The sequence below is a fragment of the Plectropomus leopardus genome, chromosome 15 (genome assembly GCF_008729295.1).
Source record: "Plectropomus leopardus isolate mb chromosome 15, YSFRI_Pleo_2.0, whole genome shotgun sequence".
Taxonomy (NCBI): Eukaryota; Metazoa; Chordata; class Actinopteri; order Perciformes; family Serranidae; genus Plectropomus; species Plectropomus leopardus.
Window position 1 is genome coordinate 27,618,888 of NC_056477.1, and position 22,036 is coordinate 27,640,923.

At 38.9% G+C, this 22,036-nt stretch overlaps 2 protein-coding genes across 7 annotated transcripts in view; one reads left to right on the top strand and one right to left on the bottom strand.

The window, feature by feature from the left end:
- Window positions 1–2,581: 2,581 nt before the first annotated feature.
- asrgl1 (asparaginase and isoaspartyl peptidase 1) lies at window positions 2,582–15,379 on the bottom strand. 4 transcript variants are annotated; one of them, XM_042501827.1, is made up of 7 exons: window positions 15,277–15,362; window positions 12,839–13,033; window positions 10,287–10,429; window positions 9,092–9,246; window positions 7,570–7,691; window positions 4,482–4,592; window positions 2,582–3,690 (listed from the first exon to the last, which is right to left on the bottom strand). In XM_042501827.1, the coding sequence occupies exons 2-7, from the start codon at window positions 13,029–13,031 to the stop codon at window positions 3,476–3,478; spliced, it is 939 nt and encodes a 312-aa protein (XP_042357761.1). In that variant the 5' UTR covers window positions 13,032–13,033; window positions 15,277–15,362; the 3' UTR covers window positions 2,582–3,475. The 4 variants fall into 4 exon arrangements, with proteins under 4 accessions (XP_042357761.1, XP_042357758.1, XP_042357760.1 ...); XM_042501824.1 differs by lacking the exon at window positions 2,582–3,690 and having other exon boundaries at window positions 3,700–4,592; window positions 15,277–15,379; XM_042501826.1 differs by lacking the exons at window positions 2,582–3,690; window positions 15,277–15,362 and adding an exon at window positions 15,104–15,262 and having other exon boundaries at window positions 3,700–4,592.
- Window positions 15,380–20,689: 5,310 nt separating this feature from the next.
- LOC121954216 (regulating synaptic membrane exocytosis protein 1-like) overlaps window positions 20,690–22,036 on the top strand; it is a 105,851-nt gene continuing 104,504 nt past the window's right edge. For all 3 annotated transcript variants that reach the window (XM_042501559.1, XM_042501560.1, XM_042501561.1), the window contains exon 1: window positions 20,690–20,875. In XM_042501559.1, coding sequence (XP_042357493.1) covers window positions 20,715–20,875 — 161 coding nt within the window. In that variant the 5' untranslated portion in view covers window positions 20,690–20,714. The remainder of the gene's footprint in view (window positions 20,876–22,036) is intronic.

Below are 22,036 nucleotides of genomic sequence, written 5' to 3' on the forward strand. Positions count from 1 at the left end.
ACAAGAAAACTGATTTCCATCCAGGTTTCAAAGGGTTAACCTGTCCACAGTAGCAAATAACACTCATGAATTGTCACTGTTTCTCAGAGAAAAATGACTGCCTTGCACTTCAAATTGTAAATGCCTAATTTTTCTTTACAGATTTCAAAATGAATATGGAGCTTTGATTTACACCATTTTCATTGTGCTCTCTGGCGCTCTTTTTTTCTGGACCATCACAGAATGAGTGTTTTTTCCACGGTGCATTTTGTTTGTTGCTTATCAGTTTCACCTTTAGAGGAGCAATGGCCTCAATTACATTTGCAGTTTTAGCAGTGCAAAAGTTCAGTGGATCATCAACATGGTTTGAAATTGTGCCAGTTTCAAATTTGACAGCTTCCATGAAAAGTGTTCTGGTATTTCCATTGAGGTATCTTTTTTTTTTCAACATTTGCTGATCTATAGACAATTTTGGGAGTTACTGATAGATCAAAAAATACACAGAAATGATCTGACAGAGCAGCATACAGCACAGTGACATTTGAAATACTAACACTTATAGTGATATCTAGATCTAGAGTGTGTCCTTCTGTATGGGTCGGCTCTCACATGCTGACAAGGAGCTAATGTGTCAAGTATGGCAGAAAGTTCTGTGGCATTTTCCTCACAGACATTATCCACACGTGTATTAAAATTATATACAATAAATCACTGGTAATGACACTGTCATATTCAGTACAAATAATTGAAAGAAACTCAGTAAAATCAAGAAAATTTGGATAGTATTTAAGTGGCCTGTAAATAACTCTATGTATGATACATGGAGAGAATTTCACTTCTGTTTTAAATGACATATATTCAAAAGATGAAAACTCACCAAATGACAGCTTCTGAAAAAGAAATCTATCCCTGAAAACAGACACCACCTCCTTTCTGTTCTTTGCTGCTTCAAACCCAATTTATAAAATTTGCTGGGGTGGATTGAATAAGAGCAGCGTTTCTATTCTTCTTGTCCAACCAAATCTCAGTTTAATCAAGCTTATAAGAGGTTATAAAGTCATTGATTAAAAGTGACCTGGTACCCAGGGACCTGATATTAAATACCGCTGGTTTTAGCTTTGTTGGAGCATGGCCTGAGATACTCTGCTGACATGGAATGTGTATCAGATTTTTGGGATTGGAGGATCGCTCTGCCACCCTCTTATCTAATCTTTGCCTTGAGACCGGAGCGATTGTACTTGGGATGTTTATTCTCTCTGCTGGCCTCAGATTGCTGAAGGACAGATAATGAGGAACAGTTCTGGAGCAGCAGAGGCCCAGGGTGTCCTAGATGGTGCCGAAGGCGATAGCAGATGCCCTTGTGTCTGTCTAAGGCCTTAGAAGCCTTAGACAGACACAAGAAAATAAGTGGTGGGGAAAGAGTGGGGAAAAAAAGACCTAAAAAGTGCTCATAAAATGTATTTATTTTCCCTTTTTTCTGTTATATAATTTTAAATATAAAAATAATTTTCTAAGAAAACTCCCTTCTTTTTTAAAACTAATTTTTACATAATTTTCTTGTCACCTTATACTAATTTCTTGTAGTTTGTGGGACATTTCTTGCCCACTTAGTCATTGCCTTTTTTTGTTAATGTTTTTGAAAGCAAAGGCTCAAACAAAGCTCAGGTAAGGGTCAAGTAGCTTGTGAAAGGCGTCTCAGTACAGCACACAAAAATTGATATTGATTCCAGGTTTCCAGAGCTTTATCTATCTGTTTTTGTCTGTATTAATGGAAATCAAAACTTCAAAATAAAATAGCTCAGGGTTTGAAAGAAGAAGTATCTCCCAAAGAGAAGTCATCAAACTCGCAAAGTGTTGATTTGTGTTTAAACAGCACTATCTAGTGGATTCAAAGGGGTAACACATTCAGCAGGCAGTTCTCTACACACTGAGTTTTTGGGTAAATGAACTCACGGTGATCAGCGATTAGAGGCATTTATTGTTAAAAATCTGTGTTTTTCCAACACAAAGCTCCAACATTAAACAATCGTCGTGATCAGAAGCTCCTTACAAACACTGGCTCTAGGTCAAACGTTAGTTTCACCTTACAGTACAACACTACAGAATAATCAAATCAATTCTCTGTCCTGAAAGAATAAACAATACACTAAGAAGTATTTCATTACACAAGATTTAGATATGATTTCTTCATATAACACTTTAACTCTTCAATTATGGATGGCATATTTCATATGAAAACCACAAAAAAAAATCTATTTAAATGTGATTTCAAAATACTTTATGGTGAACAAAGTATGCCTGTTTTGTTTTATTTTTATTTTTTTGTCGCTTAAATTAGTACAAAATTTCCAAGTTTTGCAACAATGTATAAATCTAAAATGAAAAGATTAAATGTACTATGACATCGACCAAATGTCGCGTCTGTGCCGGCTTCATTCTGCACATCAGGTGAATATAACCTTAGTGCAATGTTCAAATAAAATAGTGTAATCAGACTACCTCTCTACTGTCTATGTTCTGCAGAATAATGTTAGTGACATTTAAACAAAATCTGAATAAAAAAAAAAAATTAAGACAAGATATGTGATTCTACAGTGTAAAAATACTCTTGTACAAGCTCAAGTAAAAGTACACAAGTAGTAGCATCAAAATATACTTTGTACCAAAAGTTAAAATACTAATGTACTAAGGTGGTGCTCATTTAAATGACTTTATATACTGTAGTAGCTTTACCTATAGTAAAACATTATACTTTGCTTTATTGGTTCATTCACATGGTATATTAATAATCAAAATCTGCGAAGTAACTACAGCTTTAAAATATTACATGGAGTAAAAAGTACTATATTTGCCTTCAAAGTGTAATGGAGTGAAAATATTCAATAGCAAAAATTGGAAAATTCAAGTGACGTATAAGTACTTAAAAAATGTGATTAAGTACTTCAGTATCTACTTAGTTACAGATTATTTTAAGACGTAAAGATTCTCCCTGGTCCAACAGTAAAAGCAGTTCAAGAATCAAACTTTTATTCTTAAGACAGTTGCTGAAAAAGTGATGTTTTGCTGATTTGTGCCTAAAAAACTGGTTTGATGTTGATAAAAACCCTGTCCCGTCCAGTCACGTCTGTGTCTGATATCGTGCATGTTGTCAGATGATGGATTATAATGACAGCCTGTCTGCAGACTGGGACATGACTCCAGGTCTGAGGTCACTGAGCTCTTCAGGAAGCTGCTCCAGCGTCACTAAGAGTCCACACGTCATCTCTACGTGAGACAGTCCTGTCAGTCTTTAGACTGGGCGGGGCTGTAAACCGTCTGCGTGCTGGAGAAAATTTCATGATGGGGCCTAATCTGTATGTTTCTTTACTAAGTTCTATTACACAGTTAACAAAAGCACTATTAGTAACATTAATCGGTAGTATTAAGTAGTAATGTTCTTGATTGGGTGCAAAATTTCTGCGTAATGCTATGAAACCTATCTGTGTTGTCTCTGCTGTCAGAGCGGGTCGTCGATGCTCTGGGTGAAGTGTTCTCCGGCGTACAGCCCGTAGTGCAGGGTGTCTTTCCGAGCTGCGGCCCAGGACATCTGCAGGCTGGAGAAGCGAGCGGCCCAGCGGCCCTGAGGGTCCACTGTCACCACCCCGCCCAGCCCACCCACTCTGGACTTCATGTAGGCCAGAGCTGAATCACTGGCAGCTTCCACTGACTGACCTGAGAACAGCAGACAGAGGAAGGAGGGTCATCAACATGTCAGTGGTCAGCTAAGGGCTCATTTATATTCCCTTTGATATTTCCATCCATCCTGTATGTTGCCATAGATACATCCACTATAATGGCACCAGAGGGCGGAGTCAAAAGTTTCTCTCAGCTCATAATTACTGTTTTCATTGCTGCTGTTGAGGCTGCAAATAAGATTTTTTTATTCTGATAAGTCCAAAATGAAAACAGGAAGATTATTGTTACAATTTCAGTCATTTCACACTACGTAACGCACTGATTTTTTCCAAAAAGCTCAATTTTTTTTAAATCAATTTCCACAACTTTTCTAAGCCTGGAAAATGTGTTTTTTGAAATTTTATAACTTAACCAGGTTTTCAGGACCGTGGGAACCCTGTTCATAAGAGTAAACAGGGTTCCCACTTCCAACACTGTATCCAGTTCTCTTAATACATCTGTACTATTACCAGTTTATAATGCCTTCATCATGTCTCACCCAAGCTAGCACGCCCTCATGATTTCTGGTGGTAATGCTTTATTTTGTGTTTAAGCTTTCAGAAAACATGTCTGAATATGCACAACATGAATGCAGAGTACAGAGAGGAGGCGTAATCCGTATCTGTATAAATATCTAACTTTGAGCATAAATGAGCCATGGGTCAGTGAAACAACAGGCAGGTTGAGAACAAGGCACCTGTGTGCGTGTATGTGTGTGTGTGTGTGTGTGTGTGTGTGTGTGTGTGTGTGTGTGTGTGTGTGTGTGTGTGTGTGTGTGTGTGTGTTACCTTGCTCCATGTGGAACAGGATGAGTCTGGCTAGAGTAACCTTCATGATAGCCTCTCCGTGGCCTGTAGTTGAAACAGCTCCCACCTGGTTGTCAGCATAACCTCCGCTCCCTGACACAAAACATCACACGATCCTATCGTCCATACAAACTATTCAACAGACAACTATTTGAGAAAGGGTTGGCATTACAGTCATTTGAATTTTTTGGGTGAAATGTTGTTGTTGTTGGGTTTTTTTTTCAAGTGTATGTGCGTAGACATGAGCCGCAATGATTAATGACGGCAAATCAAACTCATCCTGCAAGACCCCTACATAAAATGTAACTAAACCCAAGCAATCAATACTCAATTTGTTTGTTTGTTTTCATTGTTTAATGTCTTTAATTTTTCTTCTTGTGATTGATTGAAACTTACTGTGGTAAGTTTTTTTTCCTTTAAAAGTCACATGAAATGAAATCTTTGTAAATAAAGCCACGTTTTCAACAGATTTATGACTCACAAAGCAGCAGCAGGCATAAGGATGCAATTACACACCCATTTCACTAGATGGGGGAGTTAGGCTTTGGCTGCTTTTCTTTGGGATCAGTGGAATTAACCCTTTGAGTTTAGTTTTTCTTGTGCTGCGTTCAGACACCTTTCACAAGTTATTTAACCCTTTGAAACATGGGCAGGTTAGTTAGATTTTTTTCTAAAACATGGGGGAATAAATCAGTGACCAACTTGGAAACATACATCCCACAAATAAAAAAGTAGCATCAGAGAATTACCCCCCCAAAAGGAAAAAATGTCCACAAACTATATTTATATATATAATAATAATATCTATTTTTAAAACTATATAGCTGAAAAATGTTTTGAAATATATATATAAAATAAATCAATTTTTTAGTGCTTTTTAAGGACATTTTTTTGTTTTGTGGACTTTGTTTGTGTGCATTTTTTCAAGTAATTTTCAAGTAACAGTCTTAATAATATTTTTCTTATTTTTGGCCATTTCTTGTTGCAAGATGCTCATTGCCTTCTCCCCATCTTTTTGAGGGAAATCAATTTGCTCAGCTTTCAAAGTGTTAACAATCTTAGTAAACTCACTTGATTGACCATCTGGTTTCAGCCAGTCAATCTTCCTGCAAAAGTTTTCTATACTTTTGTTAGTTTGCAGTGCTGTCATTGTAATGGAGGAGGAGCTGAGGTAAATTTATACTTCACAGCTAAAAGGCATACTGAGGTTTACACAGCTGACAAAAGATGATTCATAAAAGGCGTCAGCCATGAATAACTTCAAAGGATCCGGTCTGTACAGGCTGACTAACAGCCAATCACTGTTTAACCAACCTGCCATTTAAGTGTTCCAACGTTCATCCTAATAATGATTGATTTCATTTTAAATTAAAGTTTCCCTGGTGTATCTATCAGCAGATAGCCTGTTGTTAAATTCAGGTGTGTCTTTCCCAGAGAGCCTGTAACTTGGACACTGACAGTCCAATCACTTATTTACTGATAGTGACACATCAAAAAAATCAAAAACTGTACCATGCAACATGTGACAGCACTGTTGTTTAGTATGTTGTTTGCAAACACAGAGCTCATAGTCAATGATAGAGCAGGCTTTGTTTACTAATTAACCACGTGTCCAATTTCTGCTGGTCAAAGTTCGACCAGATTGGAGACAATTAGTCAGTCTTAAAAAACGCTCTCCTATTGTTTTAGTCAGACTATGACCCTGTTTACACCTGGCAATAACGTGCATCTTGGGTGATCTGGGGCCTGTTTCAGAAAAAAGGTTCAACAGACTTTAAGTGGAACCCTGAACTCTGAGTTGACAAACCATAAGATGGAAAACTCTGAGTTTTGGGTTTCAGAACAGCTGATCAGAGTTTGTTCAGTCAACGTGTCCAGGTATGTTCACTCTGAGTTAGGCTTGTGCACTGAATTAAAAAACAAAAAAAAACAACAACAAACAATAGAACTCCTGTACTACGAGTCACCATGGCAACAGGTCAATAAGAGGCACAGCCACCATTCTAATGCGGTGGGCGTATTGATATTAAAAACTGAGATCGCCAGCTCCACGGCTAGAGCTCACATTTGTCATTTGTAAACTGCACATATTTATCTTTAAAAATGAGCTTGAGTCAGAGCAGGGGAAAAGTATCAATAAGTTAACACAAAAAAAGTTTTATACAGTGTTAGCCATCATTATTGCCTCTACATTACATTTTAAATATAGCCTGTTTAGTGTGATATATACTGTATACATTTTGAAACTTTTACATCATTTTTCAAGGACACATTAGTTTGAATTTCCATGACCATTCACAGCAAGAGCAGAACTCTGTAGTAAACTACACTCCATATAGTAATTATATTATCAACACGGGCTAGAGGGAGTGACAGCTGAACATCAAGCATGGACTAACCAGAGAAACGTAACATTGACAGCTATAGAAAATAAATTTGCTGTTATGGTACACTATGTCAAAGGTTATCCACGGATGATTGCGGCAACAATTTCATTATTTACAACATTAATTCATGACTTCTCCAAAAACTGTCAAGGATTTTTTTGAGGTACAATAATAACATAACATAATACACACAAAATAATACTATTTAATACATTTATTGTATTTTCTGACATATTTCCATAGCAACATATCATCATGCATATTGTATCCATATTCTGTCTGATTGTTTTTTTTTCTTTTTTCCTGTGCAGTCCAGGAGGTGTAGCTGGTCTGCTGTCTACAATCTGCCGGATTCCATGTGAACGCAGCATGTGCAGCTCTTACACCCCTCTGGTATGTACAAACATACCTTCAGGGTTTCTGAATACCCTGGGATACAGTTACACTGTAATACCGCACTGGTGCGAACTCACACTTGTGAAAGAGTGTGGCCATATGCAGCTCAGACCACCTCTGAATGTGGTCCGAGTGATCAGATCTCAAGACCCACAAATAGGATGCATTGGGTTCATTTACATCTGTACCTGAAAGCTGTCCAGCACCTAAGAGCTCCCTCTCTTCCTCTCTCAGAGAAAAACACAAGTAAAAAGACATAGTTCCAGACTGCATGTGTGAGGACTGACCTATGCAGGGTGTGTCGCCCACCCGTCCCTCCATCTTGTTCAGGATCCCACCAGTGGAGGTAGCACAGGCTATGTTGCCCTCACTATCAACTGCAACTGCTCCAACCGTGCCCATCTTCCCCCTACACAACAAAACATACAGGAATCAGGTTTGCTGCACTTCATTTTATGTAACAGAACATTAAAGATACATATGTAATACATACATATATACATATACATATATAATAATCATCAGCCTGTTGCACCAGCTGTTAAAACGTAGCTTAAGTTATAACCTAAGAGTGATTTACACTATAACTTAATTTCAGTGGTTCAGTCGGTTCAATGTTCCGACCTAAGGTTAAGATATAACTTAAACTTAACACTTACCCACTTTGTTCTTAAAGAGATAGTTCACCCAAAAATGGAAATTTAGTCATTATCTACTCACCCTCATGCTAATGGAAAGTTGGGTTAAGTTTTTTTTGTCCACACAACCCTGCTGGAGGTTCACGGTGAAAAGGAGTTACACTCATCTCCCAAACAAAACAAAATAGTGACCAGGTTTCAAAGGTTTAAAAAATTACATTATAAAACCCCAAAATGTCTCCATCATGGTCATCAAAAGAAATCCAAGTGTCCTGAAGCCCCATTGTGCCAAGTTGTTTTGAAAAACATCACTGGCATCATGTTTTTAGCTTTGTTGTAGCCTGTAGCTTCAAGCGTGGGAGTCACATATGCGCACTCACGCAAGACCAGCTAGAGCTTGAGGTATCTGCATGCCAGTGTTTACATGCTTAATTTAAGAGAGAAGTTACAGCTTGCCCTTTTTGCAGAGAATGCAGTCTGCTGGGCGTTACTGAATTCCAATGATGAGTCACAGCAAGGAAAACTGTCCAAACATCAATAAAAGCTCCTCAAGCTACTCCTGATGCATAACCCAATTTTCAATTTATGTGCGCTGTATGTATCTCAGTTTCCAATCATTCTTACCTCGTAATTTCAGTAGGTTCATCACCATGACTAGGAAGTAGTTTATTTAGTTATATTGAGGAGAATCTGTCAGGGCTTTTCATTCAGCAAATTATGCTTCCTCCTGTCCTGATATCGAAAAGTCGAAAAGGAGACAAGGAGAGAGGAGGCTTCAAAAGGAGTTTCATGCTTGGAACCCCAGGTGTATCCTGTGAGATGTGTTTTTACCGCACGCCAACAGCCCTTCAATCACAATCTGTTTAAAAATGTCAGCTTATCCGATGAGACAGTTAAAGCATCGATTGCTGTGCAGGCTCATCAGAATGAGACACAGTTTAGATCAACAGCAGAGAAGTGGATTCTGAGCAGGAGTGGTTTGAGAAGTTGTTTGGACATTTTTTTGGTTAATGAGTCGCCACTGGACTCATATGTAACTCCAAACTGGTAAATCAACAAAGTTGCTCAGTGTCATCTGCAAGGACTCACATCTCAGCATGTTTCCTTTCTAATTTATGAGAGTATTATCGGAACAAATTCTAATAAGCCTAAAAAAAATTTTATGTCTCACATTTGGCACTCCACAGGGTTGGCATCAGGTGCCAGGTTCTTTTTCCAGCGCATGCGGGAGTACTCGGTAATAAGGGACTCAAGGGGCACCTCAGGCACACCCATTGACCGGGCAAACTGATTGGCACCCTCTGCTGTCAGACATGCATGACTCGTCTGAAACGGAGATCAAAGTTTGTATCAATAAAAAAGCAAACTTTTAGAAAACCCTTTTTTGTGGGAAAGTGTATTTGGAAATGTTCCCATGACACAGTTCCCATTTTTATCATCCAATAATTTAATGAATTAATGAATCTTTATTTCAAACATATCAAAAAAAACTAAACAAAAGCAAAACACAAATCCATGTTGACTGTCGGCCAGCAGTTTGTGTTTCTCTATGAATTTGTCCATTCTTTCAGTAAAAAGATTTTTCAAGTATCTTGGAGAAGAGGGAGAGTAAAGAAAAAGGCCTGTAATTTGTAAAATGGCATTTATCTTTGCTTTTGCTGTTTTTATTTTGTTTGTAAATTTACCACTTTAAAAGGATAAGTTACAGATGTGCGTTGGTTGCAATTCCTTCAATAACTTTCTTTAATATCGTCATATCAATGCCATCCCAGTAGGCGGAAGTTTTTATTGTCTCACAATGTCTTTCTTTTACCTCCATCGATTTTTTATCCACAATATCTTCAATGGCAGCCCATTCTGTTGGTTCTGGGTCATCTTTTTTTTTTTTTTTGCTAATCTGCTCTCACATTAACAAAGAATTGATTAAAATCACTAAATATATCCTTCATATTATTTACAGCTTTATCTTTCTTAATAAAGTACTCAGGTTAGCTTGCATTTCTTGATTTATTTAGAGGGACACTCATTTACCTTTGCTGTTCTTTTCATTTTTATCTTATACTTTATTATAGTACTCCCTCTTACATACCCTTATAATATGTGTTAACTTGTTTTTATATCTTTTATATTTCTTATCTGCCTCTATACTTCTATACTTAATGAATTGTCTGTATAATGTATTTTTCTTTTTTTGCAGGCGTTTTGTAACCCCCTGGTTACCCATGGACTACTTGTGTAATTTTGTCCATTACTGAATTGTTATATAAGACATTTTTTTTGTCATAAAGTCATTTGAATAATTTAATAAATTAATCGTAAGCTTTGTCAACGTCATCTTCTTTGCATAACATTTTCCATGTACGAACCTTGTCCATGACCAGTCTTGCTAGCTGGACAGGGTTGGCGATGTTGCATACAGCAGACACTGCACCACTAGCCAGTGTTTTCCCGTCCATCACTATGGCATCCATCTCCACAGTTCCCTTGGCGGTCAGCACTGACCCACACCCTGAAACATGATGAGAGAAATCATTTCATAAAGTCTAGTCCAGGGGTTGGCAACCTTGGGCACGCATGTCACCACTGGAACAAGTGGCACATAGCCAGAAACATGTAAGTTGTTGCGGCGCCCACCACAATAACAACAGCATCCACCACATACTGATTTTCTATTGCGCTGCAGGATCATATATATAACATTAAAACTGAGCAAATACAAAAACATGACTATATTTCAATATGCTTTGTAAATATTGTCATGTTCTTGTATTTGCTCACTTCTGAAAATATTTTTTACACACTCTGAAAAATTGAAGGGAAGAGAGTTGACGTTGATAATTAGTCATGTGACTAATGTGTATTTATCACATCTGTGAATACTAGTAATATGAAATGCGTCCCTCACTCTAAAATAACGGCACAGTAAAGTCCTGCAGTGTGTGGTGGTCAACTTTGTTTTTCACTTTATATGTTCATGCTACCAACCAGCACCTGATGATCACATCAGCTGTGCACGGGGAGTTTTGTTCAGTGTTATTTGTTTGTTGTAAAAAATATCATGCAAGAAGTGTCATGCTTATCAAGTAGAAGCACGAGAAAGGCGATTATTATTAGCTGGTGCAGGCATGCTCCTGGTTCACTTCTGGTCATATGTGTTTTCTATTTCTATCTATTACATGTATTCACAGTGGCATATATTTAAAATATATATTTTATTTTTTTTTTCTTATTGAAAGGTTTTTTTTTGCATTATGCTCCTGCTAATTATCTGCTACCAACCAGACTAAAACAGCTGTCTGCTAAATGATCTGTTAAGCTGGGCTGCTAAACCTGAGAAAAAGAAGACAAGACAAAGGAAAAGCTGTTTGGTTATTAAGTGGAATCCAGTTTAACAACTCTGGGCGGATCAATCAGTCTCTTTCAAGTGGAGAAATTGCACACACTAAAAATGACTTGACACGCCATCAAAGTGAAACTTAACCGTTCATTGCGCTGGGTCCAAAAGTTTGTATTCACTGGCAGCAGCTGCTCCTCTCATACATCGATCTAATCTGATCAGATTGACAGATCAATTATCCACCCCGCAACTCAAACTCCACAAAGTGCTGCTAATAAAATAAAAAACTCTAGAAGAGTTCTGCCAGTGCTGCGTTAATGGACCAGCAAAAATGTCCAGATTCAGAGAGGGGACACAGTATGACACAATGTGACAGACACACACAAACTGAAAAGTTTGCAACTTTAGCACTGCATAAAAAATAAAATATAAGCAAGAAATACAACACCAGAATTCCCATCGGACATATTCAGTAAACAAATATAGGTAATTCATGTCCGGGAAGTAGCAGGAAGTGAATTCTTATATAACCTCTTCTTTTTTCAATTTTATTTTTTTTCAAGTTCATTTTCAACATGAATATTATACCAATTTCTGCCATAATAATCACCACACACACCTTGATCTGAACAAACAAGAATTAAGACAATCACTCTGAATAAACAAACACGCACACACGCACACACATTACAGAACGAAGAAACACATGAATACAGAAAATGAAGTCACACTATCAAAAGCAGCCTGTCTGTCTTGTTTCATATCTTACGGCCTGTTTCCCTCTCTGCTGCACCATCTTGTATCCCTTCAATATACTGTTTTTGAAAATGTGTTTAAATTTGAATAAATGTTCTGCATGCTTTCACAGCTGCTCCCCATTGACTGCAATACAATGACATCTTGAGTTAGTCCTCACTAACTGTTTCTTGAACAGACAAATTCCTCTAAAATCCTGTAAATTTTCTTTCATTTGAAGCAACTTTTGGACGTTTTTAGGTCGTCTATGATTTTTGTGCTCTGTGCATGATTTTAACCATTTTGAAATCAACCAAATCTTTTAATTTAAGTTCTTTTCATTTTTAATTTGTTTAATTGTATATCCCCTGCACTTCCACACAGTAAGTTATATATTGTAGTACAAAGGAACAGTATAGGATGTATAATGAAGTCCTTTTCACAAGATCTTTGACTTTATATAATGCAATTTGCAATTGATACCAAATATTGGCAAGGTAAACTTTTTTTTTAAGTGATATGTGAAGGCTAAATGAAGAATAATCAAAAATGGACAAAATAGCCCAAGACTCTGAGGGGTTAGGGAGAAAGTACTGTATGGGATCCATATATTTCATAGCAAAGGTAAAGTGATGATCATATAAATTGTTACTTTTAGGCACCGTTAATACCAATGCCATACAGTAGTTGGAGAAGTTGGAAACACTGTCAGAACTAAACACAAACATTCAGCGAGTCATAGGTGATGAAACAATAAGTGTTGCAACCACATCCGGTCTCCCCTGCACCAGGTGGAAGGACAACGCAATATGTGTAAGAAAGCACGTGTGTGTGTTTTTACAATACCTGCATTGAAGGCGGGGTTATTCTCCAGCTGGGTCACAGCCTCTACCACAGCGTCCATGCTGCTGCCCCCTCCCCGCAGGATGGAGTACCCTGCTCGGGTTGCTGCGCACACCCCAGCAGTGGACTTTTCTGACCGCTCCTTTGGGATGTGACCCGCCCCTCCATGGACCACCACCACTGGAAATACGTCCATCACTTGAAAACAGAAGTTTGAGAGATAGTCAGGATGTGGACAATAGCTCCAAAGGATCTACATGTAACATAAAGTACAGCTCTAACATACACTGGTTTCCATTTCCTGAATTACTGTCTTAGCATCGCTCTACTGTAATTTCCCTGAATTACCATTTTCAAATAAAGTCCAATGTATGAGATGAAGCATCTTGAATTTCGAATTTGAATCCTATATTGTAAAAAGTCAGATTTCCTTGTCTTTTTAATGTAAAGCAGGCATAGGTGTTTTATAAATAATCTGAAAGTATCAAATCCACAGAAATACACACAATATCACCGTATTCAGAAACTGTGCTGTCAGGATTTCTGTGAAGTTGTGATGTCACAAATATCCTTTCTAGACTGTTTTAAACTGAAAACATAAACATTTTTGATGGGTCTGTTTGTATATCCTGTTAAAATGTTTTGTAATGTAAATGAACGACACCAGCTGACAGGAAGTAAACAGAGACCCAAGATGCTGCCTGCAAGATAGAAAGTGCTGCTACAGTCTCGTTACAGTCATTTCCCCGACTGACATGAAATGCAGAGATGTCCAGAGTGTAGATGTGGATGACCCTCAAAAACACTGACCAATCAGAGCAGACTGGGCTTTTTCAGGAGGAGAGGTTAACGAGAAAGGTGCTAAAATGGAGTACTTCAAACAGAGGATGAATACATGTAACTTTAGGCAGACAATATGAAAAAATAATGTGTTTTTTCAACATCAAAGCATGGAAACATGTTTGAGTACTAACCCAAAATACAGAATCAAAATCAGAAATACTTTATTGATCCCCGGGGGGAAACTGTGGTTTGTTACAGTCGCTCTGATGCCCGCATAGAGACTGACAGCAAATAGAAACAAGTACCAGCACCAGCATACAAGAATAAAAATAGAAATGCAGTAAGAGCAAACAACTGGCACAGTATGTAAATATTTGAATAAAATAAAATAGTAGTATATAATAAAGTATGTAAATATGCACAGTGTGTAAGTGTGAAAACATAAATGTAAAATACCAAATGGGCAATCAGCTCTGATCTGTGAAAATTTAAATTCTAATAAGGATAATGTGCTGAGTGTATAAAGTGCATTATAAAACTGTGCCTTTTGCTACAATGCAATGTATCAAATTAGTATGTAAGTTAAAAATATAACATAAAGATGTGTGCAAAGATACAATGAACAATAGACACATAAACAACAATATATACAAGTATGAACCTGAAAATAAGAATGGTATGGGTCCTTTAATACACCATGCAAAGTACTTAAACTGTGTTCTGTAAATGAAATTCCCTTAAATTCGCTATTGGCATGTTTATTTATTGTTCACATCATTATGAATAATTTAAATTCAGAGATAAACAGAGGTATTAGGACCTCTCTTGTTTTGTCTTGTCCCTTACATTGAAGGTAGAATCCAATTAATTAACGTTATCAATGATTGTTCTCTGTCTTTAATGATTGTAGCCTACAGTAGATAAAAACATTGCCGTTGCACCAGTAAATAAAGCCATAAACTTCTCAAGTCGTACAACCTAAACCTTATGAGATAAACCTTTTTGATGCAGGACAAATTGCAGTTTGAATCAAAGTTTACCTGTTAGCAGTCACGCGCACGTCTCCCCTATGGGCTAAGACTGTTTTATGTTAGCTAAAGTAGGTGGCTAATGCAGTTACAGGACATAAATATATGTGTTTGAGAATATATTTGAACGTGTATTAAACGAGAGCCGGTGAGCTCTCTCTCTCTCTCTCTCTCTGTGTGTGTGTGTGTGTGTGTGTGTGTGTGTGTGTGTGTGTGTGTGTGCGCGTGTGCGTGTGTGTGCGTGCGTGTGTGTGTGTGTCTGCCGAATTGACGAGACACACGTGACAAGGTTGAGTTTATCGCCAGCGAGCGTGACAGTTAAACGGGCATATCGTGTCAGTGATACCGGGGCTAACAGACAGCTACCGAATAAAACCGAACCATACAGAACTACCTGTGAAACACAGCAATTTACGGAATACTTCGCTTCACGAAAATTCACAGTGCACCTACTTACCCTGGTTATTGACCTATTTCCGTGTAGTGTAACGGGATGCGAACGCAATAAGCTTGTTAGCTGATAAAATACAGAGAATATTAAATTAAAGCGGTACGAAGGGCTGCATGCACTCATTGTACGAATTACACAGTAAATGCAACAAGGCAAAGACAAGAGTGTTCGTATCTTACCGAAATATCACCGACGAGTCGTAGAGTTTGAAACGGTAACGTCCTTTCCGGGAAATGACAGTAACATTTTCAAAATAAAATATAACTAACTTTAATTTGTCTCGTGGAATAGAAATGGGAGGCTATATTTGTGAAAAACTAAAAATAAAAAGAAGAAGAAAAAAGGAAAGAAATAAAATAAAATTCCTCCCTTAGACTACTTTATACATTGGCTTTTACTGAGAAATGCCAAAATTAAGACTGTTCATGGATATTTCATACACATGGCAAAAAATCTATTTAATGAGAAGATCAAACATTTTAGTATATTATTATCATTATTATTATTATTATTACAAGAGGTGAAGTGGGGGTAGCCTACTTGTACGCTTTCTATACTTCTAACTCCTTTTACACAGCACTGTTTTTTTAAACAAAGTTTTAAAATATACCTTTTTTTTATTATAATGTTACCTTATTTCTGTCATTATATCGGGTTTCTTGGTGTAATCGGTGCCAATACAAAAAATAAGAAAAACAAAAAAGATAAAGGCACGATATAAACTGAAAGCTGAACATTACATAAACTGCAATGAAACAGCCAAAAACTACTTGTAGGTGAAAATTCTGGGAATATTTGGTTTCACTAAGTGCTCTACTAAGAACTTATGCACATCCCCTGCTTAATATGTACAGTATAGCCTATTCTGGGACAGCACTGTATAGATTTGTTAAAGTACTTTTAAAAATATATATTTGCATTTTTTACTGTCAGTTTTCTATTCTGTACTAAGTTCTTTAGTGTTGTGGTACTTTGCCTTATTTTTTCCTCTCAATATGTTTATTGTATGTTTAATGTATGCAAATGTCTTTGTAAGTGAAAACCTACTTGGCAATAATTCTGTTTTCTAGTTGTGATTGTGATTCTGTCATCAAACTATTCCACTGGAGGCAGAATCACTAAAACATGCCACATATCCTTTATGGTGTTACTACAGGTTTTGAAACGCAGGCCTAAAGTAGTTATAGGATACTGTGCAATCACCCCATTTATCAGCTATGAACACTTCACTATATGCAATTTTGCAACTGAACATATTGACCTGGTATACATGTCATGATACTCTGTGCTGCCAGTGAACAGGTCATGAGTTTTGTCAGTCTATCATTTATGTTAGCAATGCTGTGAACATTTCCATTATCTTTGTTGTGTGAGAAGGTTGTTTTATTGAAAAGTAAGATATCTGAAATGTACTTATTGAAACGAAAGAATTGATGTCTGTGAAAAGTATTCGTCTTTCTCTTGGAACATTGCTGCTCCAAAAGGGAACCGCCCTTGATGCTGCTCAACAAGTCAAGCAAGTATGTGTCGTTGCAGTATTGGCCAGGGAGTTCGTTGCTTTTGGCGAGTTATACGGTTAAACGGTTTTGTTGTCTATTCTCTTGATGCAACTGTTCCAACATGCTTCTGGCACCAGACTTTCAGCTACTGCTCCTCTCAATTCTTCTTTTGCTACATAAAGGGGTGCTGCTGTTTAGGGAGCTGACCATGGTGCTGAAAACCAAAAACAGATTTAGGACCTGATTTTACATCTAATAATCACTGCTTCATAATACGTGAATATGAAACAGGGATTAAAGTGTTTAACAGATGATTAAAGTGTTAAACGAGTGAATATTAAGCAGTAATTACAGAGTTAAACAGGGAAGCATGAAGCAGTGATTTAAGAGTTAAACAGGTGAATATGACAAAGTGATTTAAGTGTTACAGCTGAATGTGAAGCAGTGATTTTAAGTGTTAAACAGCTGAATGTGAAGCAGTGATTTAAGTGTTAAACAGCTAAATGTGAAGCAGTGATTTAAGTGTTAAACAGCTAAATGTGAAGCAGTGATTTAAGTGTTAAACAGCTGAATGTGAAGCAGTAATTAAAGCTTTCAACAGGGAAGCATGAAACAGTGACCTAAGTGTTAAACATGTTAAAATGAAGCACTGAAGAAAGCATTAAACAGGGAAGCATGAAGCAGTGACTTAAGTGTTAAACAGGTGAATGTGAAGCAGTGATTTAAGTGTTAAACAGGTGAATGTGAGGCAGTGATGAAATGTACAACAGGGAAGCATGAAACAGTGACTTCAGTGTTAAACAGGCGAATGAAAAATAGTGATTTTAGTGTTAAATTGGTGAAAATGAAGTAGTAATTCAAGTGTTAAACAAGTAAATATAAAGCATTAATTAAATAAGCAGTGATTAAAAGTGTTAAACAGCTGAATATAAAGCAATGATTTAAGTGTTAAACAGCTGAATATGAAGCAATGATTTAAGTGTTAAACATGTGAATATGAAGCAGTGATTAAAGTGTTAAACATGTTAATAGAAAGCAAAGATTAAAGTGTTTAACAAGTGAATATAAAGTGGTGATTAAAGTGTTAACTGTAGTTAAAGTGGTACTGCCGACATGGACTCAACTGTTTTACAGCACAGTGTGTAGGGTCTGTAAGGTCAACCAAGCCATGGTCTACTCTACGTTCAATTGTAGGTTGTTCAGATGTACATTTTTTCCCCAAATCTGGACCTGTGTCTAAAAATAGTGCAATAGAGTACATGGTTTCTAAATTTAGAATAATGCGACAAAATTAATTGTCTTACACAGTTTGTGAATTACACTTCGTAGCTCTGGCATATAGTCGTGTGTGTGAATAGTAATGTTGGGGAACCCCTCTGCGCTCAACACAGCCCATAATTACAATGTTGTACGCTGACATACTGTAAATGTCACCCTATAGCCATACATGTGCACGGCTGTGTGGTAAACCTCAGGCTCCATTCAGATTGTTTTTCAGCATGAGGAAGTCGTGTGTGTGTGTGTGTGTGTGTGTGTGTGTGTGTGTGTTTGTGGTGGGAGCTGGGAACTGCTGGAAGGATGGATAAGGAGGAAGGACAGAAGGAAGAAGTGGGGGGGGGGAGAGAGAGGGGTAGGGGGGAGGAAGGAGAAAAAAGGGGGATGCGCGTCATTATAACACGCAATGATTGGTGGGAGAGAAGAGGAGGAGGAGGAGGAGGGTGCAAACACTCTTACTGTGAAGGGTTTCATACAATACTAGAAAATGGTACTATAGACTTGGATTTATGTCTTGTGTATTACTAATTATATAATTATATTATACATTTGTTTATGCTGGTCTGCTTTTGAATCTTTCTCATTCATTTCTGTTGGCTTATTGCTTTATAGTCTTTCCTAGTCTTAGCCTTGCTTTATACTTTTCTACTTGGTATTTTCTTTGTTGAGTGCAATGTTGATCTTCTGCTTAACAAACTGAAAGAACGATTACAGTATAAAACTCCATGCAATGTTTTTGTCTTTGTTTATTCTATTTCTCGGGGCCCAATTTAGTTACCAAACCAGACCTTGATTCCAATGTGATTTCTGAAGGTTTCCTATGACCATACCACACTAAACTAAATCCCTTACTATTTTTTAATCATATAAATCAATACATTTTCCCATAAATAACAATATAATTGCATATCATTAATATTAATAATATATTTTATTGGGAGTTGAAGGGACCAATTAGAAGAAGAAGACACATAAATGTATGTGTGCCTATTTAAATGACTATCTGCATTGGTTTGAGCATATTTAATGCTGGGGAAAAAAACATAAATCCAAAATAGAAAACATTTAAAAAATGTAAATGCATAATGATCTATGACTGCAATGTAATCACTGATAAACCCCAATGTTCAAGTGATCCCCTGAAGCTGCACCTTAATTGAAATAGTAGGCTATAAGATATACATTAAGTGATAGATTTGATGTTGGTTTTTTGTAAGAGTGTTTATTTCTTTAAAATTATGCATTTGAAACTTGCAGTCATGGACTTTTAAAGGAATAGTATGTAGGATTAATGGCATCTAGTGGTGATTTTGCAGATTGCAGCAAACGGAAACTTCTCCAGATGGCCAAAGCGCAATTGGCCTTCTATAGAGCTTATTCTGGGCTACTGTAACATGGCAGTCTCTGTGGAAGTGGACCCGCTCTCAGATCTAAACAGCTCATTCTAAGGTAAGGAAAATGCAATAATTGTTAGTTTCAGGTGTTTATACTATAATAAAAACATAGTTATGAATATTATATTCAGTTCTCCGGGCCTGTCCCCCTGAATAATATGGACTTTTAGTTTGAAAATTCAGGGATATTCTTTTATGTTATTTTGGTCAATTTTACGGGATTAAATCCCTAAATCCATTAAAACCCCTTATGTGATATAGTGTAGGCCTACTGATACGTATATTATATGACCACAAATTTGGAGTAAACTCTTGAAATTGCGCTTGAATGGTGACAGATTGCCTAAGCATTATGTTGGCTGATTTTAAGGACATGTTACCTCTTATGATCAATTAATTCAGTCAGTATTTTCTGTGGTAGCCTTAATCAAAATAGGCTAAATAGGCCTAAACAAACAAACAAATACATAAATAAACACAGAAATAAATAGATAGATAAAAATCAATCATACAAACAAATAAATAAACACAAAAATAATGTAAAAAAATAAGTAAATAATAAAGAATTAAGGGATTCCTCTCTTGAAATAATTTCAAACGTCACTGACTTATCATGGTCCTACAAAACCCACAATGCACCCTTGAGGAACCCTTTATTTCCCAGTGTGCTCTTGGCTGGCGTGACCGCGCATCTTAACGGTGAGTGGAGCCCCCCATTCTCAAATGAGGGCCGCGCGCTCCCGCCGCAAGAGAAGTGAACGCGCTTGAGGGGCTGCGGTCCCATTGACGGTTCCGTCTCCCTGACAGCAGCATCAGCAGCAGCATCAGCAGCAGCAGCAGCAGCAGCGGCGGAGCTGCAAAACAAGAAGTGGCCGCCTAGCCCCGCAGCCGACACCGCCAGCCCCCCCGGACCGAGCGGAGAGCCGAGCCGCCTTCAGGGGACCCCCCCTCTCTGTGCCCGGCCTGAAGGAAGGAAGCGACATCCTCCTCCCCGTGTGCCAGCATCCCGACCGACCGCCGGAGATATGGGCTCCCCGTAAAACGGAGGTGGTGGAGGGGAGAGGCGGGCGGGCGGGCGGTGGGAGGGGGGTGGGGGGAGAAGACAGCGGAGCAGCAAGAGGGAGAAGGAGAGGCTGAAAACCGGGAACCGAAGCGCTACCACCACCACCACCACCACCACCACCACAGTCCCCGCTGCTACTTCTACCGCCACAGCTAGCACCGACACCGCTGCCTCCGCCGCCGCCGCCCTGGGTGCCCCCCCGCCGCCGCCATGGGAACTCCGCATCAGTCGCTCCAACCGCCGCTTTGTCCGTGGGCCATGTCGTGATCCGTGGGCTCCGCCAGCGGGTTTTCTATCCGTGATCCCGACCGAGGCGAGGAGGAGGGAGGAGGAGGAGGAGGAAGAGGAGGGAGGAGGAGGTGGTGGTGGTGGTAGTGGTGGGGAAGATGTTCGCCTCGGTGGGCCCTCGGGGCGGCCCGCGCCCACCCGTCGCCCCGGCCATCCCGGAGCCGGACCTGAGCCATCTGACGGAGGAAGAGAGGAAGATCATCATGGCTGTGCTGGCTCGGCAACGGGAGGAGGAGGCGAAGGAGGAGGCCATGTTAAAGTAAGAGAGGAGAAAGTGTGTGCGCGTGTGTGTGAGAGAGCGTGTGTGAGAGAGAGACTGGGCCTGGGCTATTTCCGTTCTGAAGAAGTCCAACCACCACCGTCCTCTCTTATGGATGTTTCAGATTCACTCCAGTGTAGCCATGCATGCATGTGTGTTTATGTGTGTGTTTGCGTGTGTGTGTGCATCCTGCAGGTCCCCTCCACACAGAACTCACTCACAGTTGCAGGCCCATGTAGCTGTGTGCATCGGCCAGTTGTAGCCCAGGTTCACCTCCAGTTTGCAGCTCCTCAGCGCCCCTGGGAGAGGCTCAGTGAGTGTGATGTTGGGTCAGGTGCAACTTTGCAGGGGAGGGAGGAAGATGAGGGTCGTGGGAGGATGAAGGGGTGTGTCACCATGCCCCATCATCATCAGCAGCATCACACTCCACTCAGATGAAAAATAAGAACTGATTTGCACTCATCTGACATTCACACCACTCCAAGAGTCAAGCAGCTAGGATTTTGGACTTTAACCTGAAATATTTCATTTTAAGAAATTGCAGAAGGCTCAGTGAAGCCTGCCATTGCGAGTAGTAAAAGTAAAATCCTCCCTGTTGGCTTTTATCTGTGCAGCATCCATCTCAACAGCTGCTGTTCTCAGCTCTGGGGTGCGGTTGAGCCTTTCCCAGCCGTATGCACTGTATGTAGGCCAGTGCTCTTGCAACAGACATCGCACAGGCTGTTATGGAACCAGTAGGCCTATAACGGGGAGAAAAGGTGCCTGTGTAATGTCATTTTGCGTAAGGAGTCACTTATATTCACTGTGTACATCCACCTCTCCTCCAAACCATACATGCATGGAGAAAAGTCTTCCTCCAGATTTATTTGTCAACTGCGATCGCTGCAGAAATGAATCCACCCCCTTTCCTCCAGGACCAGAAAATGCATCAAGTTCTCACGTTTTCTGCATGGAGCTGCATGCACAGATAGAAAGATAGGCCGAACCACCTAAGCGAGGCGCTCCTCAAGCTTTACGTCCCTGTTCTATTTTAAGCCCTCTGCGCGGACTGATAGCCCAGCACTGGAACGGAAGATCGATTCATTGCATCTAAAGAAGGGAATGTCCAATATATAGCTCTGGCTCTAAGTGGCTATGCATCATTTTCAGTAATGTATTAGA

What these genes read in the sequence shown, in the direction of transcription:
- asrgl1 (XM_042501824.1), bottom strand. Translation starts at nt 13,031, where the DNA reads ATGGACGTATTTCCAGTGGTGGTGGTCCATGGAGGGGCGGGTCACATC. An exon ending in CAAGACTGGTCATGGACAAG is followed by an intron (nt 9,247 to 10,286) that starts GTTCGTACATGG and finishes TCTCCGTTTCAG; the next exon opens with ACGAGTCATGCATGTCTGAC. An exon ending in AACCCTGTGGAGTGCCAAAT is followed by an intron (nt 7,692 to 9,091) that starts GTGAGACATAAA and finishes TTTGTTGTGTAG; the next exon opens with GGGGAAGATGGGCACGGTTG.